Source organism: Myodes glareolus, chromosome X (assembly GCF_982192425.1).
Source record: "Myodes glareolus chromosome X, mMyoGla1.1, whole genome shotgun sequence".
In the NCBI taxonomy this organism is placed as follows: Eukaryota; Metazoa; Chordata; class Mammalia; order Rodentia; family Cricetidae; genus Myodes; species Myodes glareolus.
Window position 1 is genome coordinate 83,832,868 of NC_142053.1, and position 21,468 is coordinate 83,854,335.

Here is a 21,468-nt window from a genome sequence, read left to right on the forward strand (position 1 = left end):
AATACTTGTCTTGAAACCATGAAGCTCTTCCCATCCAGCCCCGACTCAGTCTGAAAACTTGGCAATCTGTATCTTTCCCAGTCTGCTCTTTTATCACTTTATACCCTAATTAAGTAATTAATTTTACTCATCTATCTTCCCTCACCAGAATGTAAGCTTCTCAAGAGCATTAATTAGTTTTGCTTTATTTTCTTCACTGACGCAGCCCAGCTGTGTAGGGCAGTGCCCAGGACATACTATACTATCAATAATTACGTTGCCTGAAGAAAGCCTTCTAGTCATTCACTCTTAATGAACTTGCTGTCTAGCATGCGTGACTGAATTGAGATTCCTTCATATTCCACCTCTTCACCACATACACATTTGGTGTTGTCACCGACTGCCAGGGATGTATGACAAGCACAATGACAACAACATGCATGTCTACTTTTATACATACATCGTCACTGCGTGTAAGTGATATGGGTACATGCATTGAGAGGTCAGATTTTAAAATTTCTTTATTTTTACTATGACTTCAAAGGAACTTTTTAAAAAACAAAATTCAATTATCAAAAGTTAAGCCTACAGAACAGTTCAAAGAATCATGTGTGAACCTGCCACCTAGATAGTGCAGATGACACTGATCTATTTTACATGTCACCTACCTGCCCACCAATACATCCCTTTGTCTGCCTATAATAGGCTCTATGTACAATGAAAATAAATTGTAAGCATCACATCCGTCACCCCCAGCACATCAGCATGAATAAAAGTTCAATGTTTATATTTAGGTAAAAGTTACATGTGGTGAAATGCAGAAATGATAAACGCTCGTGTATTATATTTAAAAGACCACTTTTCATTACATTTCTTTAGTTACTGTGTTGGGGCGCAGCATGAGCAAGCCAAGGCACATGTATGGCCGTCAAAGGACCACTCACAAGGGGTCCAGGCATTGAACTCAGGTTGTCAGGTTTGGTGGTAAGCGCCTCTACCTGCTGAGCCATCTTATTGGCCTGATCATTGTATTTTTTAAAATAATTTTTAAAGATTTACTTATTTTTGTGTGCATGAGTGTTTTGGCTGTGTGTATGTCTGTGCATCATCTAAAAGCCTGGTTCCCAAGGATTCCCTGGAACTGGAGTCATGGACAGTTATGGGCTGCCATGTGGGTGCTGGGAATTGAACCTAGGTCCTCTACAAGAACATGTGCTCTAAATCATGGAGCCATCTCCCCAGTCCTCCATTCGCTGTATCTTGACATCTGCTTTTGATATGTGCAACTCAAAATCCTATCAGGATATTGAGAACATTACTGGGCCCCCCAAAACTTTTCATCAAATTACTTCTCAGTTAATCCTTAGCAGATGCAACACCTGCTTTGATTTTTCATAATAGACAAGCTTTGTCTATTCTAGAACTTCACGAACACAGAATAACATGGTATGCACCAACATTTGTCTAACCATTCAATAGAAAATTTGCTCAGCACCCACTCTCTGCCCACATACATGTGATGTCTTCACTGTAATGATCTGAAGGCCAAAGGTGTTTGTAGACCTGGCTTGTGACCTTGTCAGCCCTCCAGATAGGTTCTTCCCAAGGTCGTCACCAGTTGGGCCCGCAGAGATGTAGGCCCCGAGTCTGTCCCATCTGAGTTCAGGATTTCTTCCTGCCCACAGCTCTCCCATTTATTTTCAGACTGGGGTTGGCAGCCTCTCACCAGCCCCATCCCACCCACTCACTTCCCACATCACGGCGTCATCCATTATCCAGGTGTATAGTGGGGGTGTCACAATCTCAACCCAGGCTGAGTTCAAGTGGGTAAAAGTGCAGTTGGGTAGGCAGCTGGAAGGAACCGGACAAGCAGAGGCGGTGGGAGGTCCTGCAGTCCTGTGAAAGGGTGGGGCAAGGGGCGGAGAATATGCAACAGCTGGAGAAGAAAGCCCAGGAGAGGAAACATGGCAAGCCCCGTAGCAGTGAGGGCTAGACAGCTAAACAGCATTTACCTGGAGCTCCCGAGATTCTGGACATAATGTTCTGGCCCACTAAGAAGGACATCAAGACCGCCTTGGAGGTCCTCGCTCTTTTCCAGTGGGCCCTGAGTGCCTTTGTTATAAGTGAGTCTTCAACTACTCAGGGACATTCAACTTCATGGGCTTGCCTCGTATTGAAGGTTCTAGGGTGGTAGGATGTTTAATGTTCAAATTTTGTGTTGTTCTAGGCAAACTAGAAGAGTTGTTAATCCTGGTCTGTGGCCTCAGCCACCTGGGTGGGATATTTGTGAGGTCTGTGTGACCACATGGACATGGGACATGGATGTGCATATGTCTGTGCAGGGCTCTCTCTCTCTCTCTCTCTCTCTCTCTCTCTCTCTCTCTCTCTGTGTGTGTGTGTGTGTGTTTTCACATGCACTTCTTGCTTTAGGTTTGCCTAGTGAGCACCACCAGGCAAAGTGAAGTCTAGAGGCCATGCTATGGAATCATTGCAAACAAGTTCACTGAAGTCAGCCAAAGAGAAGGGCGTGGCTGCGACCTCAGGAAATCAAGCAAACTGTGATGAAAGAGTTGACTTTGGCAGAGGGACTCTTTAGAAACCTATTGCCGAGAGGAATTGAGCTATGTTTCCACCATTTTCAACATCTATACCCTTCATGAAAATTACATGTTGGTCATGGTGTTCTATATACTAGAGCAAACCATCACTGCAGGAGGGGGCCTGAAAAAAAATTCTTGCAGGAACAGTAGTTCATGTGAATACTGCCAGGAGTCAAGGGTATGAATTAGGTGATCTTGTCAGAGCTCTGGGAATGAAGACTATAAGCAGGCCCCGAGAACATGACCCTAGTACAGTGGCATGCCGATGAAGAGGATAGTGGGCTTTTCCTACCTCAACCATCAGACTAGCCACAGAGTAGGAGGCCAAGGGGAGGTACCAGAACCATCTAATACTGAATGATGGATGAGGGCAATCAGAACTGGAAGCAACCAGATAAAGGAATTCTTAGATATTAGTGTGCCCCCGTATTTTCACATGTATTATTTCATTTTAACTGGTGTGAGCCTTACAAAGTAGATGCTATTATCATGTTAAAAAGCCATACTGATCGCTATGCATGTAATGCTCAATAATACAGAGTGTTAGCTAACATGCACTGGCCTCTTTTTAAATGCCAAACACTAGTCTAGCCACTGCATGTGACTAATAATTTTCATTGTGAAGAGGAAGAGCTGAATTCCATGTAGTAGAAGTCATTTGCCCAAGATCCCAAGCTAGGCAGTGGAGGAGCTGGGCTGGTAGTGAGCACACAAGGGCTAACATTTTGCTTGAGAATTTCTTTCTCTGTCTTATGCATCTGCTCACTACTGGTTGGGAGTTTGTGTGTGGAGCTTGGTGTGCGCACTAGACTGGCAGTCTAGTGAGACTATGTTCGTGCTCACACTAAACAGGTTGGTAGGAGGCTCACCTCACTGTGGACTTTTGTTCAAGTTGGTACAGGCATTGCCAACTGTAACTGGCAAATGAGGCTGCAGGGGTTGCCCTAACATAGGAAGGGAACTGAGTGTACTGTCTTTCTGCTCTCGCCAGTCTTGGCTTGTTACTGTCTTTCCACCTTTCCATCATGGCGACTGTGTTCCCACAAGACAGCAAAGTCCCCAAGGTCAAGGAACTGAGTTCGAATTTGGGAAGAATGACTATTCGCTGAAGGTCTAGGAAGCTTGAACCTTTAGGGTGGCTCCTCTTTCCTTCTTCAGTCCAATCATGAATCTCATGCTTCAGACATAGCTGTGTTAATTGTGTGTGTGCATAGCCACAAATGATGGAGATTATAAATGCATATGTAACACATACACATATGTATGCACATATATGCACATAGCTATGAGATATACATATAGCACCGATGTTGACAATAGTTTCTGAAGTCAAAGTAACAGTTCAGACTCTAACTCTACTGTTCATTATCTGGACAACCTTTGGTAAGTCACTTCTCCTCGTTCTTCATAAAATGGGTGTATTTAGGGTATATTCATCAGGACACTCTAGGTGAAATCTGGTACTTAAGTAAAAAAAAAATGGTCATTTCTCCTTCACACTAAATGCACCAAACAGGTTGGTAGGAGGTTCAGCTCACGGTGGACTCTATTGATCAAGTTGGTATAGGCGCCACCAATTATCCCTGGAAAATGTAGCTGTAAGGGTTACCACAGAATAGAAAGGGGAAATGGAGACCCTATATGCAGTTCTAGTTACTGTTGATTTAAGTGATAAATAAGGCACAGTCTTATTTTGAATTTCCTTAATTATAAATGAAGTTGAGAATCTTTTTGTATGTTCCTCGGAAATTAGGGTTTTTTGTTTGTTTGTTTCTTTCTTTGAGACAGGGTCTCACTATGTAGCCCTGCTTGGCCTAGATTCACTGGGTAGACCAGGATGATAGCAAACTTACCACCTGCTTCTGCCTCTCAAATGCTGGCTTTACAACTGTGTGCCGCCAGCACAGTTTGAGTTGATTCTTGAGGGGCAAATAAGAAATTGGTGAAGAAGGGATGAGCCTTGGGGACAGTACATAGGTCCATGAAAAGGCCCGGATGAATGAGAATCTGGAGTAGTCAGAGGGCTGATGTGAGTAACTGAGATGGGAGTGAGCTCAGACTTGGTACTTAATATACTTTTACGGAAGAAAGGAAGGAAGGACGGGGGAGGAGGGACTGGAGGAGCAGGTGGGGGAGAATTACAGCGAACACTGACAGCTGTTTAAAGGAGCTTGGCTTTTTCCTGTGAGGTCATGTGGCATAGGGTTTGGCACAGGGTGATGACATTAGGTTCGTGGTTTTGAAAGTCTGATTTAGCTCTTGGGAGTAAACCAATGGCAAGGAGGCAGGAAGGGAAATAGTGGCAGCAGGTTTGTCAGGCTGTTGAGAGAGGGTGGGGATGTGAACCAGGCCTGTGGTGCTGGGGATGGAGAGAAGAAGAAAGGCTAGGAGGGAGTCAATGCATAGACAAGAATTAATGCAAGATCCAGCTCACAGGTGCCAGCATGGGCTGGCAGAGGGCAGGGGGTACAGAAAAAGGTCAAGAACGGAGGAAACAAGGGTGAGTACAGGGAGAAAGTGGGCCCTGAGGACCTCCTCAACTTCAACCTTGGTTCCGTACTGAAAAGACAGGTAGTGTGGGAAGAGCTCTTGGTACTGGTGACAGAAGATGTGGGCATCAAGCTGGTCCATTTTCACCAACAGGATGTGTGTGTGTGTGTGTGTGTGTGTGTGTGTGTAGGTCCTTCTGATCCCCCCAGTTCCTTTCCCTTGATGGGGCGCCATATCCATTTGGACCCTAAAGACCTTGCGAGAAGACTTCTGTAAGAGCCCTGACAGGAGAGGGAAGACTGACATTTTGCAGATGCAGAGCTAAGGTTCGGCAATGGAAGCGTAGGTGGAGGATTCATTCCGTCACAAGGTGTTCCCCGAGCCATGCTCACAATATGTCTTTTGCCACGCTTGGGTTTGAGCAAACCCTAAGAGAAATGAGGTGTCTTTTGTATTAGATCCATACTCTCTTTAATTATCCAAGAAGTTTTCTGTGGTTCTCGTCCAGAGGCTACAACTGCTGGCCTTTGCATTACCATAGTTCTGTTCCCCAGTATCACTTTGTAATGTGCTGTCTGTTTAAAAATACTCCTGAATTTTACTATTTGGAATTTCTGAACACTGCTATTGTATGCTGTAACAATTTTAGGCATTCTCTGTTGACTTCCCAACACAGGAAATGAGAATTGAGTTCTATATGATATGCTTGAATATATTCACCTCTTCCAAAGCTATTATTGCCTCTTCTCCTCCTTCTCTTCCTTCTCCTCCCTGTCTCCCCCTTCTCTCCCCTCCTCCACTTCTTCTATCTCCTTCTCCTTCTTCAAGACAGGGTCTCTACATAGCCCTGGCTGTCCTGGAACTCACTATGTAGATGAGGCTGGCCTAGAACTCATAAATCTGTCTGCCTCTGCTTTTCCAGCACCAGGTCCCTTCTAAAATTCTTATAGTGCAGCTTTGGTTAAATGTCTGACTACAATTAGGAAATAAGCATACCAATATTATATTTTCTTGTGTGACTTGTTTTTTTCTTGGAACTAATAATTGACTCATTTACATTTTAATTAACAATTTTAAAGATTTATTTATTTTCACTGTATAGTATGAATGTTTTGCCTGCCTGCATGCATGTATGTACACCATGTGCTTACCTGCTGGATCCTCTGGAACTGGGGTCACGGATGGTTGTGAACACTAGGAATCAAGCCCAGGTCCTCTGCAAGAGCAACAAGTGCTTTTAACTGCTGAGTCATCTTTCCAGTCCCTAATTCTTTTCATTTTCTACATATCTTTTAGTTATTTTTAACTTGCCCACAAGCATTTCACACACATGGTAATCTTTCAATATGTGCAAAGACATGAGGAATCTTTACTATTTCTCTCATGTTTTCTTTCCTTGAGGACAATATTGCTGGAGCCCAGCATCTCCCTCTTACAGTCTGGCCTTATGCACAGCTGCTATTACCAGAGTGCTTATGGTCACTTAGGCAAAATTTAAGGCGCTTACTCTTGGGATATGCAAACGTGAGGCTGAACTTGAATGTGGCTAAGGGTGGGTGTCTCTTTAAATGTGTACTCTAGGAGCCTTGTTTATTTACTTCTAGCCCTGCCCATGCTCAGTTCCCTCTTCTGTTGACCCTTTTCCACCGTTGATTCTTTGACTTCTCCCTCATTTTGATGCAGCATGCCACCTAGTAGTGTTCAGGAGAAAGGGCTTGGGAGACAAATTATCTGAGACCACATATCTGAAAATGGCTGTCCTCTCATCTGAGCAACCATTTCGCTGCATCTAGAATATTTCAGCTCTAGCTAACGTAAGTACAGAAGTTCTCCAAATGACAGTCAGTTGTAAATACTATGAATCATGAATACATTAGCCAGGCATGGCATCTTACAACTTTGAAAGCTGAAGCAGGAGGACTGCTATGAGTTGAGGCCAGCCTGGGCTGTCCTACTGTATTGCGAGACTGTCTCAGACCAGCCAACCAACTGACAAGAATACATTTGATACACCTTCTGTGTCAAACTCCACAGCTTATTAACACAGCACATTGCCCCATGCTGGTTGTATATCCTGGTATTGTGACTGACTTGAAGCTATGGCTTGTTGCTGCTGGCCACCATACAACAGAATGGTACCACATATTGCTAGCCCAGGAAAAGAGAAAAATTCAGTTTTTGCTGGATTCCTGCTGTTTTCCCACCACCATAAGGTACAAAACATTATAAGTTGAACTGTTATAAGTTGAGACTCACCTGTATCTGAGTCCAGAATACCTTTTTATTCTTTTCTCATACAGTACATCCTGACCACCGTTATCCCTCTCTCCACTCCTCCCAGTCCTCCTCCTGCACCTCCCCTCTCCCCCAGACCCATGCCTCCATTTCCCTTCAGAAAAGAGCAGACCTCCTAGGGACATCAACCAAAGATGACCTAACAAGTTACGTTAAGAATGCGCACCATCAAGGCTGGACGCGGTAACCCAGTATGAGGAAGAGTCCCAAAAGCAGGCAAAAGAATCAGAGACTCTCACTTTTAGGAGTCCCAAAAGAATATCGAGCTATACAACCATAACATATATGCAGAGGACCTAGCGTAGACCCGCGCAGGTTCTGTGAATCCAGAATCTTGTTTGGTTCAATTTTTTTTTTTCAGAGAATAATTCTTCCATTAACTATTTGCATAGAGGAGAGAAGACATAGTGTTCTAAATAGTTTCTTGTCAGAAATCCGTCCAGGCTTCTGCTGTTTGAGCCCGAGTTTCATCCCTGCCTCTTGTGATGCCTGGTCCTCCAGATTCTGAGTCTTTCCTGACTTTTCCAAAGAAAGCAGACTTCCTGTAGGCATCGCCATTGCAGGTGCTTAGAGACCAGCTTGCCGCATTCTAAGCCTCTTGTGTCTCCCTACATCCGCTTTATGAAGACATGTTTTACTGATACCTCATCTACTGTTGGCATAGTTCAGATTCTTCTTCTCTTTGTGTACCTACATTCCTAAACTATTTCAGTCATTTCCATGAGACTCCAATAAGAAGTCAAGACAAGATGTGTTAATGTGTTCAATTATAAGGGCTTTTTTTCCTAACCTTTGTTTTGGCCCATTTCCCACATTCTCTTACTCTTGGCTGCTTACGTTTCCAGTGTAATTTCAAGTGGATGTGGCACCCATGGCTCTTTAGTCCCTTATCTTATTATACTTTGTTCCTTGCTTTGTGTGATTCCAATCTGGTGAAGGTAGGTGTTAGCTTTCTCTGGCATCTCCTATACTATACAGCAATGGTTCTCCACCTTCCTAACCCTGTGACCCCTTAATACAGTTTCTCATGTTGTGGTCACCCCCAAGCATAAAAATATTTTTGCTGCTACTCCATAACTGTAATTTTGCTACTGTTATGAATGGTAATGTAAATAGCTGATATTTGACCCCCAAAGGGGTCACCAATCACAGGCTGAGAACCACTACCTTATGGGGAAGACGTGGAGAAGAAAATGTAAGCCAGCGGAAACTTTTCCAAGAGTTCAAATACCCAGTGGCCATCAGTGGCTCCCTGTCCTTACCTACACCATATACACAATTCTGGGGCAGGCTTCGGGGGTGGAGGCCATGGGAAGGAAGCACAGCTGTGAGGAACACATTTGTCTTCTAGACCCAAATCAGGTTGAGAAGGTCCAGGGGCACATGGACATGTGGGCCATCTGTAAGTGACTGTAAGTGACTGTTGAGTGGGCCTTAGTTAGAGCGTGTGTGACTTTGGGGTAGATGGAACTCAGTGGGGGTAGTGTGGACGTGAGGGATTGTTCACGATTCATTGCCGTTGGGCTGGGTTCTCTCTAGTAACCACGGTGATCCTTGTCAACCTCTACTTGGTGGTGTTCACATCGTACTGGCCGTTCACTGTTCTCATGCTCATCTGGCTGGCTTTTGACTGGAAGACTCCGGAGCGAGGCAAGTGCCTGTTGGGATGTATTGCCGTATGCTCCTCTTGCTACTCTCCTAATCCTGGGAGGCTCTGGGCAGTTCCCAACCAGTCTTTCAGCGTCCCTCCCTGGGCTAGGAAAGCTGACGGAAGTGCTCCTTTTAAGGTCTTGGAAAGACCCATTTTGGAACTGGAGTTGGTAAGAGGAAGAAAGGGGTGGGTGTGGGTAACGAAGCAGAGGCTGGGCCCATTCATTCTAAGTTGTTCTTGATATGCCCATTCTAGTTGCCATGTAAGAGGGCAGGAAAAGGTGAGAGGACCCCATGGTATCCCCAAAGGAGTTCAGAGAAGGAGAGTGGGGGTGGAAAGAGCTTGTCTGTGTTTTCAGGGGGCCGTCGTTTCCCCTGTGTGAGGAGGTGGCGTCTGTGGAAACACTACTGCAATTACTTCCCAATCAAGGTGAGCCTGGGATAGCATTGGATTGGGATTAGGGTTCAGGGTGTAACCACACGGGGGCCTGGGAAAGCAATGACCCCTGGAGATGTGCATTGCCAAGCCTGCATGGCTGGAACTCATGAGTTCTAGTTCTCTAGCCAAAAGAGGAGTTTCCCTCTCGGTCTTTAGCTCTCCCGTGTTGATCTTCCTCTACAGATTTTGAAGACGCATGACATTTCCCCCAGCCACAACTACATCCTTGCCTGCCATCCTCATGGGCTCATGGCCCATTCATGCTTTGGTCACTTTGCCACTGACACATCAGGCTTCTCCAAGGTCTTTCCTGGTATCACTCCTTACATGCTCACACTAGGAGCCTTTTTCTGGGTGCCTTTCTTCAGAGACTATGTGATGTCTACAGGTGAGTGGCTTCTGGAGCATACAGCCCTAAGGAGAACCAGGGTATGCGTAAGAGCAGCTTCAAAGATGGGATTTTTTTCAGATGCTTACCAGCTCCCCAGAAACACAGGCTGGAGAAGCTGCTCCGTGCTTCCCTGCTCCTTGTTGAGGGGAGTGGAGAAGAACAGTTTGCAGGGGTGGAAGTAACCAGGCACTTTTGACTTTTTCTGCCCACCAGGGGCCTGCTCTGTGAGCCAATCCTCCATAGACTTTCTGCTTACCCAGAAGGGCACAGGCAACATGCTTGTCGTGGTGGTTGGTGGCCTGGCTGAATGCAAACACAGCACGCCAGGCTCTACCACCCTGGTCTTGAAGAATCGGTATGGCTTTGTGCGCATGGCCCTTCGACATGGGTAAGGACAGCTGCTGGGACATAGGGGTGGGATGGGGTGGGGAGGATGTTCAAAAGTCCATCAGGGAAGAATACCAGGCTTTGTGGTAGTTAAAGAAAAAGAAAGAAACATGCAAACAATTGTTAATAAATAGACCCATCATTAAAATATTGACGTGTGTGTGTGTGTGTGTGTGTGTGTGTGTGTGTGTGTGTGTGTATGCACGCACGCCTGCAGCAAGCATGTGTGGGCAGAGGTCAATTTATGTATTTATTGTTCCTAAGGCTCAGTCCACCTTCTTTTTAGAGACAGGGTCTGTCACTGGCCTGGAATTTACCTGGTAGAGTTGGCTTAATCAGCGAGCTTAGCGATCCACCCATCTCCATCTTCCTGGCATCCCCAGCATGCCACTCCACCTGACTTTTTTTTCTTTGACTATAGGTTCTGGCCATTGAGCTCAGGTCCTCTGCCTGCATGGAAAGCACCTTGCCAACTGAGCCAGCACTCCCGCTTTCTATATATAAATGTTATTCAATTGTGTCAGTTCAAAATAAAGAAAAGGACAGAGGGAAAGAAAACCACCTATGGGTTCGAAGAGAACTGGAGAGGGTGCTGTCCAGGCCTTGTGCTAGCCTTAGCCTCTCATTAAGACGGGTCCCTCTACAAAAGGACTGTGGTTGCACCTTAGAGCAGAAAAGGCCACAGTTCTTAACATGTGGACTAAGGGGAAAAACCAAATGAAATGGCCTCTGGGTGTTATCTGACAGCGGTTCAGATTTGGGCATTCCAAGGGATCACTGGGCTTTCAGAAGCTACTGTTTCATCCCTAAAGGCAGCCTAGCCTAGGCCATGGGACACCATAGTCAGCTGACACCTTGGTACAGCTGGATTTGAGGTCTAGGGGGTCTGTAGGCAGCCCCAGGGGACACTGATGTTCAGCATGTCATCTTCAGCAGGGTCCCTATCTTTGTGGGTATTCAAGGACTTGCTTTTCTTCTGCAGGGTGTCTCTAATCCCTGCTTATGGCTTTGGAGAGACGGACCTCTATGACCAGCACATTTTTACTCCTGGGGGCTATATCAATCGCTTTCAGAATTGGTTCCAGAAGATGGTACACATCTACCCCTGTGCTTTCTATGGGCGTGGCTTTACCAAGAACTCCTGGGGCCTTCTGCCATATTCTCAGCCAGTAACCACTGTTGGTGAGTGGGCCCTTTTATTGAAAGCCTTGGTTTAAGTTCTAGGATTCACTTCTGTGGCTGAGCCTCAGAATCCTGACTATGGTTGAAGGCAGGGAGGCTGGCTAGGATGTGTGCTGAGCAGAGGGGTGAGGGTGGAGAGAAGCCGAGCTCCAGGATGAGGGCTGTCCTGTGGAGTGAACTATTCTGATGCTTTTCTCTTTCCCTTTTCCATTCTCCTTGGCAGTTGGCGAACCGCTACCACTGCCCAAGATTGAGAATCCGAGCCGGGAGATTGTGGCCAAATACCACACACTCTATATTGATGCTCTCCGCAAATTGTTTGATCAACATAAGACCAAGTTTGGCATCTCAGAGACCCAGGAGCTGGTGATAGTTTGAAAGACATTCCCCTGGCTGGATGGTGTGGAACTGGTCACAGCAGGCCAATGTTACCTATGCAGCTTCACGTGTGACTGGAGCAATCCTCACTGGAGGGAGGTGGGGGTGTGTCCATTCGGTTGTTTTCCGTCTCCATCCTTTTCCACTTCCATCTCTTTCTCCTAGTTTTTTCCCTTTTCCGCTGGGACAGAGAAGACCCTAGGCTTCACTGAAGTCACTGGAGGTTGCTCTGAGCAAAGCTGGGATAGAATAAACAGCCCATCTCTGGTACTGTGTGCTCCAGCTGGTCTGTTTGGAGGACTCTAGGACCTTGTGTGTCTGTCATTCTCCATGACTGGGCACCTCAAGAGCCAGGGGACACTGGGTTCAGAGAGCAGCACATTCAGGACCTGTGATTTTTAGGGTCAATCCGTGATTTCTTATCTGTTTCTTCAACTCTGAAATGGAACTCATAATCCTTCCTCTGCTCACCGCAAAGGCTGCTGGCAAGTTTCAGTGTTACTTACTGCATGTTACTAAACCTGGCAAACTGGAGAGCAACACAAGATTTTTCTCCTCCAGTCATCCTATCCCTAAACAATGTCCTAAAGTTCATGGTGTCTCGCTTTCTAAAAGAAAGTACAGGCCGGTATTTTGAAAGGTTAAGTAATTGATATCCCTTGGTGACTCTTGTCTATACCTACTTTCCACCCTATAGAGCTATACAGGAATGATCAATGGTTTAGAACTAATTTTCCCGTTTCCACTCAGGAAACTTGCACGCACTACCCCAGCCCTATTAACTCTGCTGTTTGATAATCAAATGGGATGCCTGGCTTCCAGCAGCTACGAAGAACTTGCTTTCTGAGTTTCTGAGTGGCAAGTCTCTCACACTCTTAGCCCAGCGGGTGTTGTAACCACGTAGTACACAATTTGGTGCACAGGCCCTCTTAGCTGTCATCCGGTTCAATCATTTGCCTGCATCAAGTTGGTCAAGTTGGTTTAAGCCAACCTGTGCATTTACTACAGTGTGACATTCCTGCTGTCTTAAATGCCTATCCCATGTGGTTGTTTGTGTACTGTATGACAGAAGTGTGGCCGTCTGCTGTGGTCTTGTCTGCCTGTGCTCGTTCTTGTGTCAGAGGTTCCACTTTCCTTGAGTTTCTCTTCTATACAGTGTCTTTTCTTTCTTCTTGGTGCTGAGGATCAAACCCAGGTCCTGACACTAAAGATAGTCTACCGCTGTGTGACATCCCAAGGTGTTCTTAAATTTTCTAGGCTTCTGCGACTGAAACCCACTCTCCAAAGCAGCCAGAGGACCAATTTGGGTATCATTATCATCTGACCACTGCAGGCTCAGGTTCATCCGCTTTACTTGGGGGTTACATTCTCCGCAACAGGACAGAGGCTGCTGGGGTTGGGAAAAGTTCCATCTACTATTCTGAGCTACCTGTTACTGGCTGTCTGTTCTTAGGATCTCCTTCCTTAGAATAGCTCCCAAGGATTTCTCCATCAAACAGCGTGGGGCCAAGCAGTAGAGGCAGCATGGCAGAGTGGACCGCACGCACACCAGGGAAAGAGCCAGGCTGAGACCCTTAGTAGCTGAGTGGTCTTGGGGGAGCTACTTAACATCCTTGAGCACTGGTTTTGTCTGCAAAACGAGCCAATTTGTATATTAATGAGGAGCTTAAGGTTGGATCTCTCCAAGATGTTTTGGGCAAGGCTTGAGATGTAGAAGCCATGTTTTTCAAGTTGAAAGCGGCCCCATGCTGTGTGCTCTTGTCCTGTGACAATATGCCTTCTGGCAAGACATCAAGCCAAGGTAAATGAGCTGGAGATGCATAGTTTGGTGCAAAGAGCAAGTGGGATGCACGGGTAAGAATCTTAGACTAGTTTCCTTCTGGTGCTCTTATCAAAATGGGTTTCTCGAGCCTTCCCCGGAGCGCATGTGTAGTGGCATCACTTATGAAGAGGCACGTGACATGCAGGAAGAGCTCACGCTGATTTCAAGAGTGGGGAGGGGAGCACTTTATTTGCAAAGAATAAACCGTTAATTTACACAAACTTACATCCCTATTTATATACATTATATATAGTTTATATACACAGTATCTCACACAGGATGCTGACTCCCCAAAGCAGCATTGGCCTGTTCCAGGCCATTCTCACAACAAATTCCCTCACCCCCATCTCAGCTGGAAGCTTTTTGAATGAAGAAACACACCTCAACCCCTCCTGGAAAGAGCCCTGAAGTGGATTAAGAAAACAAATCAGGTTCTGTGGTGCACATGGCCTAGGGAGACCCCAGGCAAGAGTGGGAACTCTTTAGTAGGGAGGCCTAAAAACCGCCTGGCTCTGAGTCAGTCCAGAGCCTTCCAGCCCAGAGGCAGAAGCTGCACAAATGCCTTGGTGTAGTACGTATGAGGAGGCGAGCTCCAATGAAGACTGCAGCCACACTCCCTGCCTGGCCAGGCTCCTGAAGGGAGACAAGCACTTCTAGCCTTGAGTCTGTGGGTGTATGAAAGAGGAGGTCCCATGGGAACTGCTGCATCTGGAGGTGGGGCCTGCTCACTGTCCCGGGCAGGCCATTTTCCCTGTCTGAGCATCACTTTCACATGAATAACAGGATGGGATGTAGGTTGGGCTGTATTCCCACTAAGAGCCTTTCTAGGTCAAAATTTCTCTAAATCTGTTTGCATCTACTAGAAGATGCATACAACACAAGCACTCACATGAGGACCAAAGTTCTCGCTTACTGCTAGGGTCCTTAGCTCTTGTTTCCTAAGCTACAGAGATCTGGCTCAGGATGGATAAAGGGGCAGCTAAGGCAAATGCTACATCTTCCAGGGAACCAGTAGCCAAATAACATCCAGCAGTCACATTTTATGCCAACTTGGCTTCTGAAGCTCAGGCAGCTGGTAGAGGCTCCTGCCATGCAATTTTCCTTCAAATCTGTCATCTGCTTACTCAAACATGTCCCATTCTCTCTGCTAGCTTTGGGGTCACTTCACATCCTAACAAGTCCAACTGTAAATCTCTATCCCTATTCTTCTATCAGTAAATGCTGCACCACTTTGCCAATGGCCATAGCACAGTAGGCCTCCCCACTCTACTATTTCCTCCCCAGAGCCCTCTTCTCCTAGGGCTCCTTGGCTAACCTGGGGTTAGGATGAGCAGCCCAATTCTCCTATGATCTGCATGTACAGAGTGGGATGGGTTGGCATGTCCTGCAGGGGCACAGTTAGGAAACTCATTTCCTCCAAGCCAAGGGCTTTAGAAGTGTCTTAGCAACCCCCCCCCCCCCATTCTTGAGAGACTCTGGCAACATCAAGGTCTTTGTAATACGGCAGAAGGAGAGAAGGAGTCACACTTAGCTATAGGAAGCAGACTGGCTCCCAGAACTTGTGTCTAGGCTTAGAAATGGAAGTCTTGCCCCCCATGGCAGCTCCTCATTGATGGCTGCTGCTTTTAATCAGATGGCTGAAAGATCCTGAAGGCCACCTGCTCTGTGGGAGCCAGAGCTGGAATGGAAGATTCTTCTCAAGATGAGAACTCTTAAGGTTGATCACAGGGGCTGTTTCCCAAGAAAACACCCAAGTCGTCTCCCACAGAACCCCTGGCAGCCAAGAAAACAGGCAGTACCATCAAGTGATGAAAATTGAAGATTGTTAGGTTTCTCCCTAGGTCCCCCCAATGATGTCAGTTCCATACAATCACCTTTATTTGTTCTTCCTGGACCCCAAATTCCACACAGTGCTGTAGTAAGGGACTAGCTTGGGAGTCAGACCTCACTAAAGGCTCAAGTCTGTGACTTATACTGGGTGAGATCTTAGTCAAGGTCCTTTACCTCCCCAGCCTTACCTATATAATATAACTCTGATATTCTCTACCCCGCGTTCTTCAAAGGAAATAATAAAAGAGGAAGTAATCTTCAAATACCAAGGAGGAGGGTTTGGTAGTTCCTGCTGCCCCTGCTGATTGTTCAAGGCCTTCAGGGTCAGATGCAGGTCTAAAGTTTACCTCAGTTCTGGTTGGAAGGCTGCCATTAGACAAAGCCTGACTGCCTCCTGCCCTGACCCTTGAAGGACCAAGCAATGTGGCTGCTTTGAAATGGAGGCGCACCTGAGAAAACTGCTATTCTTGATGACATTCAGGGATGTATTCTCCATCTCTTAAGAAAGAAATACATTTCAGGAGCGTGAGGAGCAGGCTGGACAAGGCTGACCCTCCCTGCTTTGGGCTACACCTGACACCCTGAAGCCAGGCAATGGGAAAGAAATTGTGTGAATAATCCTAGTGTAGGACTATGCCAGAAAATTGGTGGAGGTGCCTTTGGATGTGAACTAGGGGTCAGAGCCCTGCCCAGTAGTGAGACAGGTTTCTGTGGAGGCTGTCTCGAGGAGAGCAGCAGACCTCTATGGTGATGTGTTTCTGAAGGAAGGCTGGGCTAGTGAGCCATCAGCTGCTGCTCTTCCAGACGAGGCCTAACCTAACGATCACTGACCTAATGATCACTTGGATTGACCAATTGATCTCTGGGGTTGCAATGAACATGAACAATTCTCCCTGTTTTCCAATTCCCCCTTTGTGGGCAAGGTAGAAAAGCCCTGCTTTGCTAATGTCCAAGGGAGTCTGGGGTTTGGGAATTCAGAAATCTACCGTGGTGGTAACTTTCGAGAGCCAGTGATATTCAAACACTAAGGGGCCTTTGGAGGTTATCCAGTTTAACCATCTGCTCCCAGACACAACTTTGTTAGAATTAGATGAATAATTATATTGCTTAATCAATGGGAAATTCTTTGTGCCCAGGTAATTTAAAGAATACACCAGACTCATGAGAGATGGGTCCCACATGAGGCACCTGTCTCAGACAGAGGTAGGCACTGTGGAGAGAGAAGATAGGGCTTCTAGTCAGTCTGGGGAGGGTGACAGGTGGGAAGACTCCAGGTAGTTTGCGGAGAGTGGAGCAGAGCTGTAAACAAAGTCAGACATGTGCAGCCCCAAGTATCGGGCTCTTACATAGGCAGGGGTGTGGCCATGCCTGCAGTGATTCCAAGGCAGAGCAAAGTTCCCAGCTCTGGAGTCCAGCAAGCCGCCACAGTGTACCTCTCAGCCTGAGTGGGAAGAGTTGTTTGAGCCTCTTGTAGGTCATAGTGCAATACAGCAAGAATGCCTCCTCTGCCAAGGATACTTGCTTGGCAGCTAAGCCCGGTCTCTGCCACGGGCACTTGCCTTCTTCTGACCTCATCCTCTCCTTAAGTTGCAACCTGATGCCACCCCCAGCCAAGAGAGAAGCAGCAGCCCCCTTGGAGTCAGAGGGTCACCCCTAGAATCTGGAGTGCACCTTTGCTTTTTGTGGCCTACTGCCTTGTATCTTCAGTTTAGTGCAACAAATGATAAATCTGATGAGGGTCCTAGGGGTTGAGGAGTCACCATAAGCCAGCCAGCAGGGAGCCTAAGGAGGTTCTGCTTCTTGAAAACCCTGGGGCTCCATCAACTGTCCTGGCAACTCAAGGTCATTCTGGGAAGTACCATGCAGGCCTTGTCATCCTGGAGTCACTGGGGAATAAATAGCACTGGGGCATTTCTCTCTGTGGCTGCAACGCCAATATACCTCACTCCACAGCAGCACTTAGAGGTTCTGGGAGTCCTGGCTCCCAAACCTGGGGCAGGGGCTTGGGACAGGATGGAATGGGAGAATCTAGGATGCAGGGGCTTCGCCCAGCCTGATGGCCCCAAAGAAGGTGGTGTGTTTGCTCATATTGATAGAGATGTCGGCGTGCACCATCTTCACGGCAATTTTCTGCCTGGCCTTGAGGAGGCACACGCCTGCGGTATAGCAAGTGTTGTAGTTGGTCTTTCCTGTCTCAATGCTGCGGGTGCACTGCAGGAAGGGCTTCTCATCCACCACCACCTCGTAGCTGGCAAAGTCAGTGAAGTTGATGTAGTACACCTGGGTGAGAGGCAACGAGAAGGGATTGGGGGAGAGAGGAAAAAGAGGGTGGGCCCTCCCCTGCTGAGCAGATAAAACCTCCTCAGATGAGCTGCCAGTCTACCCTGTGCAGGGGGGCGGTGCTACCCGAAAATGTGCCAGTTGGTCAACAGGAACAGCAGGGTGACAGGATCACTGTCCTCCTACTCCATGGGCTCAAGGGGCTGAGCGAACCTTTCTTACAGACTGCTTGAGTCCAAGAACTGAGCCTTATTTGCCATTTCACTGGCCCCGCTCCCTAGCCCTGGCACGAAGCTGTGCTCTGCACACTTCCTGTGCTTAATGGCTGCTCCAGATCCAGTACCCTCCAGTTCCCATACTGAAGACTGTTCAGGAGAGCGCTTAGGAATCTGTGATGCCTGAGGGAGGTCATAATAATGACTTCCCATTTCTCCAGCTTGGGAACAAAAACCTCCTGAGCTTGCAACACCCGCTCTGCTATTTCGCTCCTTTCCCGACTCAGCGCACCTTGGCCCTCCCACTGGCTGGCTGGAGAAGCAGGTCGTGAGCTATGGAGAGCCAACTTAAACAAATGAGACAACAGATGCAAATCCTAGTCTCCTAACTTCATTCTCAGGCCGAGGAGGAAGTGCGAACCTACGGCCTGCTCTCATGGAGACTTTCTTAGCTCACACGGGCTATTCCTAATCCGCCCCTGGGTCCAGAAATTTACTTTCCATCCTCCATTACCTTTTGTTGGCACATCCCACCCTGAGCTTTGATTTTTCACCACTACTAAATAGAATTTAGTTCACAGGATATGGGGGTTATGCCCACATGCCGTATAGGGGTGGGGACCTTCCTTTATCTGACACCTTAAATCACTTCTTCAAAATGACTCCGGAGACTCTTTGGAAACAGTGTATTTAAGTGCCACAATCTCTTGGGCCAAGACCAGGCTATGTCAGGACACGTTGTGTGCCTGGCAGGTGTTTGTTAACCCAACTTCTCTGGTGACTTCCTCTTGAGAGCCATATGTTGGCTCCTCAGTGCTGTTTATCTGCCGGCTTCCTGCCTGCCTCCCAGAAACCCTGACCTGCAGGCTTATCTATTCCTTCTAGCTCTGAGGAGAGCCCTGATGCAGGCACACAATGAGGGATGGAAGTGGATGGCCACTGGCAGACCTGTGGGGAGTGGGCCCAGGGCAGGAAAAGGACAAACGTGGAGGGGAGAAAGGTCTGGGAGAATGACATCAAGAAGGAGGCAAAAACAACAGAAAGAGACAGAAACAAATGGGAGAAAGAGGAAGGAAAGACAGTCAGAAATCTTTCTGAGGTAGAGAGAAGGTCCGCAGGAGCACTGTTCACTATCACGCCCAAGCTAGCAGTGTCGTGGGGAGGGATCTCAGCAGCTCTGGGACTTAGTTTCAAAAACTTAGAGCAAGGACGGGTCCGTCTGTGGAACCAAACAACTCAGAGGGGAAACCAGGGCCCGGGGCCATACAAGAGGGAGTCAGACAGCAGGGTGTGCGAGGGGTCTCTTTACAGTTTTTCAGTCATATTTTGCTAGGGAAAAAAATGAAACAGGTTCCCTTGGTCTTTCCTCCCGTCAGCTCCCTCCCAGTGTGGAATCCACCACCCCTTTTGCCAGCAAAGCAGGAAGTTAGCCATTGGATGGTCTTGGCTTGCTCCACAGTGCCCCTAGGTGGCCTGCACCAGATCTGCACCCTGGATATAAGAAGAGTTAGGCCTAAGACCGTACTCACTTCTACCTGACTATAGATGAAGTAGGTGCCGTCCACCAGTACCTCCAGCTCCCCGCTGCGGGGATGTAGCTTAAACACCTTGGGGTTCATAGTGATGCGAGACCAGTCATTGAGCACTCCACCTGAAAGATCTCAGTATGAGAGAAGGGCAGTCACTCAGTACATGTCAAGATAATCCGGGCAACAGAAACAAATAAATACCAAGCAGTTCCACTCCCCCATTCCCTGCCAACCCTATCTAGCCATGGTGACCATAAGTTTCAAGGGCCAAGCTTTAAGAAGAACATTCGGAGGCAGGAGAAGAGTGCTGTTTGTAAAGTGGCTTCTAGGCCTGCCTCAGGACCTAGGGATCTGCACACCCTTCTTTATCCTTGCATTCTCAACCTTTTCATCAGCAAGGGTCTTTATCTCCTAGCTGGACTCCGAGGTGGTGATGGTGCAAGAGGAGAGTAAGCACAGAACCAGATTTCCTTTGTTGTTATGGTGACTGCACAGGCAAAATTCAGACACTGAGTGGCAGGCTAAGTCTTAGTATTCAATTTCACTTTCCTAGCAATATCACCCGAATTCCTCTCTTGTCTCAGAGGTTCGTGTGTTTTTACCTTCTTAATAGATTCTTTCCTATGGCTCCTCCACCACCCACTCCTTTCTGGGAAGCCTCCCGAGGGCACCAGGAAACCACTTAATCAAATGATCCATCTGTCTGGAGAACTAGCTAGTGGTAGTTGGGTATCGGGGTGATCACTCACATTCCAAGGCAGCTAGGGATAGTAACCAGGCCCCGGAGGGGAGGGAGAGCTTCACGGCACTCAGGGATAACTTGCCAGGTTGCAGTGGACCAGCTAGGAGGATATGGGAAGGTGCCTGGGAGATGAGGCACCCGTGGCAAAGCATCTTTTCATATCCCTAATTCAGTTGGGGACCCAAGCATGGGAGGATAGAGGAATATTTCTCTTTCCATCCTGCACATAGAAAGATGTTCCATCCAACCACAAGAGGAGGCAACCTAAGTTCACAGGGGCTTTTTCTTTCAGCCATTTGTTCTTCACACAAAAATACTATGATTTAAACATCCATCCTCGACCAGTCTCAGAAGCTCTGCCTCTCTGGAGTATGAGGGAAAAGGAGGCCATCTGGGTTAACAGTAGGTTCCAGTTCCAGTACATCTATGGGTTTATGGCTCTAGTAGCCTCTCACCACTGCCTTCCTCGCTTCTGGCGGCCAGTGTAAAGCACAACTTGGAATTAGCCCAGAGGGACTGGAAATGGTCTTGCTCTGTTATGATAGTGGGAGCAGAATGAGCGGCTTCTGCCACAGAATGAGCATTAAGGCCACCACTCAGAAGCCCAGACAAATCTCGTTCCTGTCTGACCATGTTCTTCCAGATGGATGGTGATTGTGGCCACCAAGAATCCTGGTCCCACAGAGCTTGAGCCTCTGCAGGGCTCCTAGGGGTTTTCTCTTACTCTGCTCCTATTTGTACTTGTGAGGCTATTGGGCTGGGGTGGTGGTTTGAATAGGAATGGCCCCCATAGACTCCTGTGTTTGAATGCTTGGCCCATGCGGAGTGGCACTATTAGGAGATGTAGCGTTGTTGGAGTATATGTGCCTTGTTGGAGAAAATGTGTCACTATGGGGGTAGGCCTTGAGGTCTCATATGCTCAAGCTATACCCAGTGTGGAAGACAATCTCTTTCTGCTGCCTGTGGATCAAGATACAGAATTTTCAGCTTCTTCTCCAGCATCATGTCTGCCTGTACACTGCCATGCTTCTTGCCATGAAGAAAATGGACTAAATCTCTGAAACAGTAAGCTAGCCCCAGTTAAATGTTTTCCTTTATAAGAGTTGCTATGGTCACGCATGGTGTCTCTTCACAGCAATAGACACTCTAAGATAGCTGGGTATTCACACAGCAGTCAAAGGAGTAGCTAAGTCTAATGATTAGGGGAACTCAGCACAGACAGGTGAGGACTGCCTGCATTCTTAGAAGCTGTCCTCATG

At 47.3% G+C, this 21,468-nt stretch overlaps 2 protein-coding genes across 6 annotated transcripts in view; one reads left to right on the plus strand and one right to left on the minus strand.

The window, feature by feature from the left end:
* The first annotated feature begins 1,932 nt into the window (after positions 1-1,932).
* Awat2 (acyl-CoA wax alcohol acyltransferase 2) lies at positions 1,933-12,061 on the plus strand. The gene is made up of 7 exons (XM_048417974.3): positions 1,933-2,102; positions 8,904-9,014; positions 9,374-9,444; positions 9,637-9,841; positions 10,058-10,232; positions 11,214-11,413; positions 11,637-12,061. The coding sequence occupies exons 1-7, from the start codon at positions 2,018-2,020 to the stop codon at positions 11,789-11,791; spliced, it is 1,002 nt and encodes a 333-aa protein (XP_048273931.1). The 5' UTR covers positions 1,933-2,017; the 3' UTR covers positions 11,792-12,061.
* A 1,713-nt stretch (positions 12,062-13,774) lies between these two features.
* Positions 13,775-21,468, minus strand: part of Eda (ectodysplasin A) — a 372,063-nt gene continuing 364,369 nt past the window's right edge. The window contains exons 7-8 of one of the 5 annotated variants that reach the window (XM_085684701.2): positions 19,474-19,589; positions 13,775-17,723 (exon numbers count right to left, since the gene is read on the minus strand). In XM_085684701.2, the coding sequence (XP_085540827.1) occupies positions 17,472-17,723; positions 19,474-19,589 (368 nt within the window). In that variant the 3' untranslated portion in view covers positions 13,775-17,471. Of the gene's footprint in view, positions 17,724-19,467; positions 19,599-21,468 lie in introns of all 5 variants that reach the window. The other 4 variants (XM_085684700.2, XM_085684702.2, XM_048418000.3 and 1 more) reach the window with 4 other exon arrangements.

Coding starts and splice junctions, on each gene's coding strand:
- Awat2 (XM_048417974.3), top strand. CDS start 2,018: ATGTTCTGGCCCACTAAGAAGGACATCAAGACCGCCTTGGAGGTCCTC. Junction 9,015..9,373: donor CTGGAAGACTCCGGAGCGAG/GCAAGTGCCTGT, acceptor CTGTGTTTTCAG/GGGGCCGTCGTTTCCCCTGT. Junction 10,233..11,213: donor CGCATGGCCCTTCGACATGG/GTAAGGACAGCT, acceptor TTTCTTCTGCAG/GGTGTCTCTAATCCCTGCTT.